Genomic DNA, 13,155 nt, shown 5'->3' on the forward strand with positions numbered 1-13,155 from the left:
GTTCACCTCACAATTGCACTTCTCAAACATCTTGAACTGTTTGGAATTGGACATAAATTTTTCAATTCCTCCCAAATCGATTTCAGCTTAGTATAGTAGGTAGTTACTAATGCATCTCCTTGCTTGGTTGCAAATAATTCTTCTTCAAATTCTGTTATTCTATACACGTCACCATGATTGTACCTATACTTCAATTCCTTCCATAATTCTTCGGCTGAATTAATCCACATGATGCTTTGAGCAATTTCAAGACTTAGAGAGTGATTGATCCAAGAAGCAATGTATGTGTTGCAACGGTCCCATGCTTCAAACAACGGGTCATCCTCTGGTGGTCTTTGAGTCGATCTATCTACAAATTTCAGCTTGTTCTTGGACTTTAATGCTCTCCACATGTTTCTTTTTCATTGTTGAAAATTACTCCCTACCAAAATAACAGTAACTATGGTTGATCCTGGATTTTCTCCAGGATGCAAGAAATAAGGACTCACCGGATCCAATACTGGATTTGATTGACCTTTGTTCGTGCATGATTGGTTCATCATGTTGATCTAATTCACCAACACAGCAAGTGCATGAATGTCTACTGAAGGAACCGATTGAATACCTTCACGTTCCATCGCTTCTTGTTCACAAACCCTAATTTTAGAATCAAATCAATGAATCTTGTTGATACAGATTCAGAACTTCGTTCCTCAATCTCGCTGATCGGAAATGTTTGTCAATGCCGGATTGATGCATGACAACGCAAATCTCATCAGTCTCTATCAATTGAGTTTAAAGGAAGAGGAGAAGAATGAGATGATATGAATGAAAGAAAATTGATTTTGTAAGAAGAAGAAGACAAAGAATGAAGAAATGTGCTGCAGACTTTTTTCGAAGTTCCTCAACCTTTTATCATCATTTCCCTTCCAAGCTCACCGCACCGTGTTGAAATGTTGAGTTCAAGGGAGATGAAGGGAATAACTCCACAAAGTTTGAAAACAGAAAAGAGTGTGTTTTGTTACAACTCTGTCACTCTTAAATTCATTTTCTGATTGCACAAAAAAATCAAGTTCAATTTACCTTTCCTAGCTAATAAATAACAGTAACTTAATGAGCTGCATAACTAACTATCTAGTCAGCACTCTAACAAATTTATTCCCTAATCTCTCACTAACAAAATCTACCTATATACGCGACTCCTAACTAATTAACTTGCTAACTATTATACATGACTCATTAGCTCATCTAACAGTTTTCATATTTGATCTTGGTGGTGGTACCTTTGATGTGTCTCTAGTCACAATTGAAGATGATAACATTGAAGTTAAGGCCATTTCTGGAGACACTCATCTCAGAGGGAAAGATTTCAATAACAGAATGGTGAGTCACTTGGTACAAGAGTTCAAAAGAAAGATCAGAATGGACATTACTCGGGATCCCAGAGCAATGAGGAGGTTGAGAAACGAATGTGAGAAAGCGAAAAGGATATTTTCACATGCTAATGAGATAGATGCTTTGTTTCAAGGCATTGACTTTCGTTTCTCTATAACTTGTGCAAGGTTTGAAGAACTCAACAGGGACTTGTTTGAGAAGTGCATGGAGATTGCTCAGAAGTGTCTTGATGATGCTAAGATGGAGAAAAGAGAGATACATGACGTGGTCCTTGTTGGTGGATCTTCTAGAATCCCAAAAGTTCAGAATTTATTGCAGAACTTGTTTGAAGGGAAGGATCTTTGCAAGAGTATCAACCCGGATGAAGCTGTTGCTTATGGTGCTGCAATTCAAGCTGCTTTGCTTAGTGAAAGTTATAGCATTGTGCCAAACATGGTACTAGTTGATGTCAAAGTGAGGCTTCTGAGCTTGAGAACTATCTTAAAAAGTTAAAGAACATTTAACAACCAATATGATCAACAAGGCCCATGGATACAGCGATGAAGAAACTGATGATTTGGATTATTATTATTAGTAAGAATGTTTAGGGAAATTTCTGCTTTGCATGCATCAATTTCAGCTTGCTCTTTTAAATTTTGTTATGCTTCTGTTTTGAAGGCTCTATTTTGTCATTTAGTTAATAGCTTAAGGATCAAGATTCAGGACATGATATTGACTAATGAATATGAATAGTGCTATCCTATTGTGCATTTGACCAAAACTTACTTTTATCATTCTTATTTTGTAGTTCATAGATTTGTATGTATTTTATTTGATTAATCCGTTTGATTTTGTCCTAGTACAAATAATAAAAATTATTAATATAAAAAAATTGTGTACGTTAATAAGTAATAACCAAAGGAGATATGATGTGTATGTTTTGATTTCTGGAAATACTATGTATTATACCTACAAAGATTGCCAGGAGGATCAAACTTTTGAGTTTGAGAAAGTGTCTACATAATATAAGAAATAAGATCAACCTAAATAACATGAAATATTTTTAGATAATGATTATTGCTGCATAATTTAGTATTATCAAGTTAGTAATAGTAGTTTCAACTTAAATGTAAAAAAGCAGAGAAAATTTTATATTACACTGTAAATACAAATTACTTTGATATAGCTAGTTACATCTAACCTACTAATCGTATAATAAAGGTGTTATTTAACTTATTAATCATCTTATCATACGTACATTAATTTCGAAATGAACTAGTTCTATTCCACGTTATAGGTGTTACATCAAAGCAAAATAGCCGAAAATTTCTAAAGCAATGAAGCAGAATCATCGTCTTGGTTGTCATAATTTCCATGAAATGCATGCTTTAATTTGAATTGAAGGTTCCAATGGAAACAGGCAATAGCCAATAGTTGAATGACACGTTTACTTGTGGTAATGAAGAATAATATAATATACATACCATAATTTCTTAGACAATAGTGCATAGCCTAAAATAGTGATCGTGAAAGATTTGAATAACATGAAATCCATCCAAAGTCGAAGCAAACTACGTCGTGTGTAAAATCATGGGTTTTATTAGCTGCATATTTCATTTTGAATATGTAATTGAATTTGATTAATTAGTCGTAGATCGTTTTACTTTGTTTCCATATCGTTGTACAAATTAGGCTGGGTTTGGTAAAGCTTTTTTAAGAGGTGCTTGTGCTTTTTAAAAGCACAAACACGTCATTTTGCGTTTGGTAAATTAAAAAGCCCAAGTGCTTGTGCTTACGGCTTTTAAAAGTTAAGGGTGCTTTTGAAAGCACCTAGGAGGGAGCTTTTCAAAGCTGGCTTATGCTTACCAAATTTTTTTCATTTTCCCGCACGTATTTTCCGCTATTATATTGTCATTAAAATTCTCGTATATTTCTAACTTCTCATCCTAACTTTCACAAATTCTAACACAATCTTCATATATTTTTTATTTTTCAACTTAATCTTCACAAATTTCAATACAAATACATCTCTATCACATATTAGGTATAACTTCTATCTATTTATGTTATTTTTTTTGCGTTAATTTTGTATTTTTCAGTAGATCTATTATGTTTGTTTTTCTCTGTTCTTTGAAACGGGAAGAGGTTGATCTGATTTATGAAAACCAATCATAAAATTTTAAAATTTTCTTTGCATGAACATTAAATTATAATAACAACATGTATATACATATGTAAATATAGATATATAATTATAAGAGTAGTTTATTTGAGATAAGTGTCCTATTTTTTGTGATCTATAAAGGTGAGCCAATATATATAGGTGGGTAATGAACGTACCCAGTACTAACATTGGATTACATACAAATTTTATTATTGACTAATGATAAATCTATTTATATTAGTACAGAGAATAAATCAAGTAAATATGTTAATTATTATGATACTTATATAATAAAATAAATACTAAATATGTTAATTTAGTATTTTTAGTAATGATGTTTAGGATAAAATAAATTTTTATGAAACTTATATAAAATTTTAAAGTTAAAAAATAAAAGAATTTATTTATTATATTTATGTTTATTATGAATTTTTTATTTTAATATTATTTTATTTTAAAATATTATATAAATTTTTAAAAATTTGAAAAAAGAAATTATTTTTTGTTATAAACATGTTTATTATAATTTTTTTAACTTTTAAAAGCTGTTTTACCAAACACAATTGTAGTGCTTGTACTTATTAAAAGTCATTTTTAATTTGATTTTACCAAACGCAAGTGCTGCAACTTTTAAAAAGCTATCTTTTAAAAGACAGCTTTCATAAGCTACTTTTAAAAAGCAAAAGCTTTACCAAACCCAGCTTTAGTCCTCTACTCCCCTTATTTTATCTAGTGATAATGATGTGCGGACCAGATTATTATGAATGGATGGTTTTGAGTGGCTAAGAGAAGGGGTTGAATCTTAGTCCCTTTTTTGCTTATTAAAACTTGCTGGTCTTTGAAATAACTTCTGGAAACTTTTTGATTTTTGTCTCGTATCCAGTCACGAGACTTTTTCTTTTTATCTCGTAACTCGGTACGAGATATTTTTTAGTTTTATCTCCTACGCAGCAGAAACAGAAATGGAGTAGAAGAAAGAGAGAGAATCACACCACGAAATATCCTGATTCAGCTGCCAAGTGCAATGCAACCTACATCCAGTCTCCATCACAACAATGATGGAATTTCACTATAATCTTCATGATTACATACACCAATTCTCCCTAGGAAACTACCCTTTCTATATGGGACAAGTCCAGAATCTAAATCCCAATCCTGAACTTGACTTGGTCACAGCCAAGTTTTCAACTGCTAAGTGCTAACCCAACTTGTAAGGGGATTCCCACAAAATCATGAAACACAACACAGATGTACAAAGGACCTCTAAGGACATCTATGGTTTTTTCTTTTAATTTTGCACTCTCTGCCTTTTTTCGCTCTATGACTTTTTCTTACAAACCTCACTGTTTGCCTTTTTTCCATAAGACTCAAGACAGACAAAACTAAATAGAAAAATTACAAAATGAAGAATATTGAAGGAGAAGAACTTCTATTAGCTTAGGTAGCTATGAGAATACTGTGCTTTCACTTTTTTTCTTACTTCAAACCCTGACAGTTCTCCCTTATTTATAGAAGAGGAAGCCTCCAAGATTGAAGTTCTTGAACCGAACCAACTTCTTCTTCTTCATACAAACCGGTTCGACCAGAGAGAGAGAGGAGAGGAAAATGAATGTAAAACCCAACATGCAATTACCTCTGTGTCTTTCCTTTACACCAAGCTTCACCAATCCGAGCCATCCATCTTGACTTGCACTCCAAGAAGGATCCCTAGCCCTTGATGAGTTCTTGATGATGACAGCTTCTTCTGCTCTAACTTCTGCATCTTCTCCACGTAGCTACAGTAGCTACCTCCTGTGGTAGTTGATCAAAAGCTGAGACAAGCCATCCCTAAAGGATCTTCTTCCTCTAACCGAGATCATCTTCTTCCAGTTTTGGGTATGGAAGGCTTGAGCCTACTTCACCACATCTTTTCCACTTTGGTGAAGATCTCAACCACAACATACTTTTTGTTTTCTTTTTCTTGCCATCATTACAATGATCTTGTTACTAGCTTCTTTCACCTTCTTTTGATAGCTTGAAGTTTCTTCCATAGTTGCTGTGAGATGACCGAAGCTAGAAGAGAGAAGAGAGAGTAAAAGGAAAGCATTCAATGGATTTGAACAATTAAAAATGAATTAATTTACTTTTCCTTTTTGCTTTAGGTAGCATGTAACACTAAGTGCTATCTAATATATCCCTTTTTCTCTTTCCTATTTCCAATGTCTGCATTAACTTCACTTGATAAAATTTGAATTCCACCACATGATAAAAATGAGATCCGTTGGAAGCATGCAGTAATGAATCAATGAATTGGGTTTCATTACTTTAAGAGAGTAACTTAACCATAGTGTCCCAATTCCATTTTACTTTCGGACCAAGCCTTTTGGTTTTGCATCAAAATTTTATTTTGGGCTTGTTTGTATTTATTCTGGCTCAATTAACATAATCATAATTCAGCCACTTAATATATCAAAAATGCATAAGGCTAAAAATATTTTCTTAACACAATTGGGCCTGTTTACCAAAATACATATAACCTGCACAACAAAATTATCAATCAATACATATGAATTAAAAATTAAATTAATAATTTTGTAATTTAATTAAATTAATAATGTTTGTTCATCATTAAATTAAATTAGAGTTTTTCAAACTCATCATAAATAATATGAAAAAAATATAAAAAAGCAGCGCATAATCAACTAATATGTATTTTGAAGTTGTAATTTTTAAATTTTCAGATATATATATATATATATATATATATATATATATATATATATATATATATATATATATATATATGCTGATCATTGACTAGGTTTTTGTTGTCTCTTTGATAGCACAGCGTGATTCAATTAAGAAAGAAAATTAGAACATAAAAACTTTACTAAGTAGCAAAGAAAAAGGTAAAATATAATTAATATATAAGTAATTAATTTCTGAAGTTAATTTTGAAAAACTTAAAGAATTTTAAACAGTTGTACAATTAAATTTATGAGTTTAAATAATCTTTTAAGTAATGAATTTAAAAATTAATTAATTAATGATAATATACAATTGAATATTTGTATAAAATTATTTTACAACGTTAATACATGAAAATTAAATTTTTAATTTCTTTTATTTCAACTACTACAATATTAAAGCTATAAAATGTGATTAGATTATTATTGTTAGTATCTGTATTTTAATTTGTTTGGAAAGTGTATGTCATTGCACTTTGGTATATTATTATTATTTATGGATAAAATTAAACTAATTAACATCATAGTCAATTATCTAGAAATTTTTATGATATAATAGCTATATCGTCTACTATACATATCCACACTATGGGAAATTTTCATGGAAAATGTACATGAAAAGGATCCTTCAAAAGGAAAGTGTATGTTAATATAAGCTATACTTCTGAGCAATGAGTAGAAATATATTATATTGGATAATATATATATGCAATACAACTATTAATTTCCCTGAAATGTACTCATCAAAAGGATCCAGATGTGAAAACAACAACTAGCTTAGTTCAATAATGACACGTTTGTTGTGTGTTGTGAAAAAATATATATAACTATAAAAACCGACTTTCTAAGAAATTCGGAAAAACATAGCTTGGTTCATTGGCTAATTAATGCCTTAATTTCCAAGTAACTAACAAGCTTTGGTAGTTAATATATTAACTATAAATACTGCTAGTTCCTGTTTCGAATTAGAAAGTCATCTCTAAAGAACCTACCTTACTCAATTATTCATCTTTTAGGTACGTACGTCTTTCAATTTCTTTAGAATAGTAGAATATAATCTTATATCTTGTACATACATGATTTTAATTTATTATTATTATTATTATTATTATTATTATTATTTTCTTTCCTTTGCATCATTAAATATGTATCTATTACTTGATATAATTAACATCTTATGTGTATTAATAATATGATTACATAGAAGATTAACTTTTCAATTTATCTTTTGATTTATTCTATTCACAGAAGATGTTTTTTATAAAAATGATAACAGATAATCGTTATATAATTTGACATATTTAAATAAATTATTTAATATAATACGTGTTTATATTTTAATTATTATTTTTATACAAAGACATACATTTTCATGTGAATAATTACTTATCATTAGTTACATTATTTCCTTGCTGTTTCTATATTCGTTGTTAATTTCAACAGAATTTAATTATGGATCATCCCAATCATTCACACCCTTTACACTTGAACCCTTCTGGAGCTCCATACAAGTGCAATGGTTGTAAAGAACTAGGGTTTGGACCAAGTTATCGTTGTGAAACTTGCAACTACATCCTTCACGAAGAGTGTGCGAACGTCGATCGCCTCGCCTTCCATCGATTTTTCCCGAAAAGTCACTTCGAGTTCTTCGAGAAGGCGCCCGGATACCGAACTAGGTATTGTGATGCTTGTGGAAAAGATGTGCTAGGGTTTGTGTACCATTGTTCCCAGACAGGATTTGATTTGCACCCATGTTGTTTGAAGCTGAAAGATAGTGTTTGCGACAAAGATGGATGTGTGACATTGACATTGTCTCAAAAGGTTCCTAGGAAGTGCCTAAAATGTAAGAGTAGGAATGTTGTGAACAAAGTTAAGGGTTGGTCTTATGTGTCTTGTAATGAGGATAATAATTCTTGTTACCATGTTTCTTGTGTTAAGGAATTGATTCTTGAGAATTGGAAGAGAGGCTATTTTTCAACTCAAGAACAAAACAATTATTCAATAATTCATCATGAGATGATTGAATATGAATCTCATCAACTTGCTTTAACAAGGTCATCAAGGAGATTGGGGACAATCAAGAAGTATACAAAGATAGCAGTTGTGATCTTCAAGCTAATATTTTCAGCCATTTTTGGAAACCCCATTTCTGCCATTGCTACTCTTGTTGAAGCCCTAGTTCAAGATTATTGATGAAGATTTTTAGCTTTTTTTCCCCTTAATTTTTTGTTTATGCTTTTGGTTAGTTTTGGGATGAATAATAAAGCTTTTCGAGTGTGATGAGTTTGGTGGTATAGGTAGAATATTAATGCATATGTATTACGTGATATATATAATTATTAATTAAGAAATGTACGTGTTTTGTCAATTTTTAACAAATCGATGGTAGTTCGATATCTAGTGATTTGGGAGCGAAACCTACTCCTCTGTGCGAGTACCAATTTTTTAGAAGTGCATCAAAACGTCTTCGATTAGACCAAATTTAAAAATTAAAATAAAGTAAATCTGTAAATTAATAAAAAGGACTTAGAAATTAAAGTTTTAAAAACTAAATAAATAATAAATGGAAAGGTTTGCAGTCAAATTAAAAGTAGACAATAAAATATCTTTGATTGGATCAAAGGACTTCAACATGAAAGATTCAAATGCAGAAAGATAAATTGAACAAATGAAGGTAAAGAACACTTGGTAAATAAAATTAATTGAAATGTTACAAAAAAATAAATTGAAGAAAAGAAGAAAATGGAAGGAACCCTACAGAAAATGTAACTCGATCGCAAATTCAGGAATTCGCTGGGATGTGAGAATGCTAGAGTGTTTTTTCTGAGTAAAAGTTCTAACTCCTCTTCACTAAGATTTCCTAATATTTATAGGCTAATTTTACATAACTGATGATTAATTAGTAATTAATTAAAATTAAATACAACATTTCAAATTTGAAGTGCAGTCTCTCTTGGTAACCGTTCCCGCCGTATGATTGTAGATATTCTCCATGATCTCCTCGTGCAATAAAAGCTATTAACTTCCTACTTTCACAACTATTCGACCAGCTCTTTCAAAGGCCTTACTCGATTTTTCGAATCGAGTCTTCTCCTTGATTTGGCTCACTCGATCAACAAAACAATCAAAAACCAAATCAGCACCGATTACCTCCAACTTTATACTTACGCGCGTGTCTTCTCAAGAAACCATACTTGACTCGTTTCGATTCCACTTACTTTTATCGAAAATATTTTTCGATCAACAAATTGCCCCCTTGGATTAATGTGGTTGCCTTCAATATTATCATCGAACAATAAAGCACTTAATCCAAAAGATGTCAGTTTTTTCAAATCAGTAATAATTGTCATTTAAACCCCATTACCATTAATTCACTCGACACGTCTCCCGAGACTTACGCTTCCTCTCTCTACCACTTCATCTTCTCTACGAAGTTATCTCCATTCGCATCCCCTTCTACAGTAACGGCTACAGTGATACTTTAAATTGATCACTCTCTCCTTTATTCAAATTTCTTGAATCTTCATCATTCTCTAAGTTTCCTCTACACCGGCAAACTCTTCACAAAAATCTTTAACCTTTATTCTCCTTTTACTCTTTCTGAAAATGGCTAGTTCTTCCTCTCAAATTGCCACCCAAGACAAGGGGAAAGGTCCCATAACAGCACCGCCACTTCCACCGGCCCTTTGCATTCTCAATCAAGTCAATGATGAAGTCATTGACGGTCCTCATTTACCAACTAATGACACCAGAATCCTAATTCCATTCACAATTGGTGCCGAGACATATTGCTTCCTTGGACCAATTGAGTCTCTGGAGAGGGCAAATAAAAAACTCTCTTTCTTCCCAAGTGCTGAAGGTGAAGATTTACTGATAAACCAATCATTTAACATCTCCCATTTCATCAATCAAAAATCCTTCAGGAACAATCCGAAAATTAATCCTCGGGGATACGATTTCATAGCTTGGTATCGACGTCTTGAACCTACCAAAAGTGCTGATTGGAAAGCTTTAGGAATCCACGAACTACTAAGGCTTTCCCACTTCTCACTTACCACATACCCTTGGATGATTGGGGCTGTGACTTGTTTTTGGAATAGAACAACGTAACCAACAACTTCCACCTTCCATGTGGAATGATCGAAATGTCTTTTCTGGACGTGGCTGCTATTACATGGCTCCCAATCAATTCTCCCGACTATACTCCTGACATGCAGTCAAAGCGTCAATACAATGTGGTTTTAACCAGTTCTTACAATTATTTTATCGCTCACAACATGGGTGCAGAAGGTACGAAAATCACTGAAAATGAACACGTTGTTTTCCTGTTTTATTGGTTAAATGCCGTCCAATTCTATTCTCGAAATATCAAAATGTCAAAACTTTACCTTCCTTTAGCTACTCTTCTCCATGAAGGAAAAGCCCTCAATTTAGCCAAGCTTCTTATAGGACATATTTTCGAAGAACTTGGTCAATTTATTGTGACCTTCGAGACAACAAAATCATCAGTGCAGGAGGCCCTTTATGGCTGCTTCAACTATGGCTTAATGCCGTTTTTGAAAATTTCATGACAAAATCTGAAGGTAGTAGTACTGATAAGCAATACATTGATGGTTTTCGATTAGCTGAATTCAAACCCAATTTTCCGGACACCGAATCAGATGAAGATAGATTCTGGGCTGTTTTCTCTCTTTTCCATACTTGTAAAGATTTCGACAATGACCAACTCAATTTTACTCCTTTCTTGCGTCGCAATCGTGGTCCTACTTGGTTAGAACGTTTACTCTTCCCTGATATAAATGAAGCAAATGAACTTGCAAATCGAAGTTGGACGAACATGTTGGCTGTACAAGTAATACCAATAGGGTTACCTTTACATAAGAAAGAAAGGTTCAAAGTTACCATGTATGCTCCACATTTGACAGCCAGACAATTAGGATTTTCTCAAGCCATCACAACGCCACAACCTCAAAATAATGATCCTTTCTGTCACATTACTTTGACTACTCAAGAGGATTTCAATTCTTGCCTCTTAAAGAATCAACAGCGCAGGGACCGTTTCAATTTCGTGGTGTACGATCACAGCTTCTATATCACTAAATCTTGTTTGGAATGGTGGACTGCTTATTACTCCAGGTATACCCGTACCTTGGAAGAAATTTAAAAAACTGCAATTCGAACTACCCCTGTTGCTGAGAGTTCTCCAAAAAGAACTCACAAAAGGAAAGCCGAAGCTGCTCGACCAGCACCACCCAAGAACAGAAGAACTCCTACCAGAACCTCTCATAAAGTAATTCTTCTATTCATAATTCCATTTTCTAATTCGAAATGTCCTTCGAATATTATCATAATATTTTTAAACATAATTGATTCTGGACTTTTAACAGTTAATATTGCAATCATCAAGCGAAAGCGCTGATGAAAGTGAACCAACCAACAAAGATTCTCCTGCTGCTTCCTTTCAATCGGAAGATGCAGCCGATTCCGATCCTGGCACTCAATTAATACTAAGATCCATAAATCCTCAGGTAATCATCACTACACACATCTTACTTAGTTTAAAAATAAATCTTAAACTCATAATTGTGTACCTTTTGTATTAGCTCATTAATGTTGCCCAATCGGCTTCTTCCACTAGAGCTCCTGATCAACCAATTCCATAACAACAAAATGTCTCAGAGCATTCTACATCACATGATTCGATCCAATTCACTGGGTTCCTTCAAACAATTCCTGCTGTTCATCCACCTCTTTCTCACACAACACAAGTAATTGATCTGACGACAAACCCTTTGCAGCACTCTCGAGAAGAAACTCACAAGCTTGAATCAATTTCACCAAATAATCAAGCTGTATCTTCCACAGAAAACATTGTAGTTGCAGACTCCGATTCTCCTTCTAAAGCTGCTGACACTACCAATTCAACTTTCTCTCGGTCTAAAGTGTTGGAAACTCCTCCCGAATTACAACCCAGATCTTCACCCCAAATTAACCTTCAGACTCCTCCCGGACCAAGACCTGGAAAAGCGAGTGCTTCCACCACTCCTACAAGTGCTTCCTTGGTCAACTTGATTTCTGTCTTAAATAAAGTTATCCAGGAAAATAAAATCCCAGTGCTTGTACCACCGATCTCAAGACCTGCTACATCAAGGCCTTCGATTGAATTGGATCCTGATACTCGGGAACAATTTCGATCACTCATCAAGCTTTTGGATCATCCTCCTACCACATGGGTTAATGATCCAATTCTTAACAAACTCTTGGCTGATCTTTTGAATGCCTCTTTTGAACTCCCAACTAACACACCACATTCTGCCTCCATTGAAGAATTCAAACAGCTTCTCAATAAGAGTGTCTCCTCTCAATTTCAACTTCAAGAAATCGAGAATGAAGAAGCAACAGCCAAATCCAATATAGAGAATTGTCACGCAACCGCTCAACCCATCCAAGCTTCTCGTGAAGAATTTGATGTAAGAATTTCCCATGCCATTTCTGTTTAAGCTTTTCATGATCAAGAAGAAGCAAGACTTGAGGCAGAATTAATTCAAATTCAAGAACAACTTGCCACCATACGCCAAAGTCGAGCCACCCTAGCCAAACCATTGGCCGTAGCCCAGCAAGATCAACATCTCCTTATTCAAGAACTTGTCTCAATTGATACCAAGCGAGGAGAATATGAAAAACAACTTGAGAGAATTCAAGCTGACAAGTTTAAACAAATTGAAGTGCTTTCCATTTTGGAAAATAAAAGGGCAAAGTTGCGCTCCGATCTGGCAAAACTAGTGGCACTTTGAATCTTATATTTGTAATTTTATTTTTGTAATGACTTTCAACTTTTCTGAACTTATGCATGTTAAATTTCTATATTTGCCAGCAATAGAAATATTTCAGATATTTCCCATTAATCGAATT

General features: G+C 33.3%; 2 protein-coding genes and 1 long non-coding RNA gene across 3 annotated transcripts; 2 read left to right on the forward strand and 1 right to left on the reverse strand.

Moving 5' to 3' along the window:
- Positions 1-2: 2 nt before the first annotated feature.
- Positions 3-392, reverse strand: LOC140178709 (uncharacterized). Its single transcript, XM_072215939.1, has one exon. The coding sequence runs from the start codon at positions 390-392 to the stop codon at positions 3-5; it is 390 nt and encodes a 129-aa protein (XP_072072040.1).
- Positions 393-656: 264 nt separating this feature from the next.
- LOC112743115 (heat shock 70 kDa protein 4-like) lies at positions 657-1,866 on the forward strand. Its single transcript, XM_025792334.1, has 2 exons — positions 657-717; positions 1,235-1,866. The coding sequence occupies exons 1-2, from the start codon at positions 657-659 to the stop codon at positions 1,864-1,866; spliced, it is 693 nt and encodes a 230-aa protein (XP_025648119.1).
- Positions 1,867-7,209: 5,343 nt separating this feature from the next.
- On the forward strand, positions 7,210-8,611 carry LOC112740585 (uncharacterized). Its single transcript, XR_011871868.1, has 2 exons — positions 7,210-7,259; positions 7,687-8,611. It is a non-coding gene; the product is annotated as an uncharacterized lncRNA (long non-coding RNA).
- Positions 8,612-13,155: the final 4,544 nt, after the last annotated feature.

The sequence above is a fragment of the Arachis hypogaea genome, chromosome 14 (genome assembly GCF_003086295.3).
Source record: "Arachis hypogaea cultivar Tifrunner chromosome 14, arahy.Tifrunner.gnm2.J5K5, whole genome shotgun sequence".
In the NCBI taxonomy this organism is placed as follows: Eukaryota; Viridiplantae; Streptophyta; class Magnoliopsida; order Fabales; family Fabaceae; genus Arachis; species Arachis hypogaea.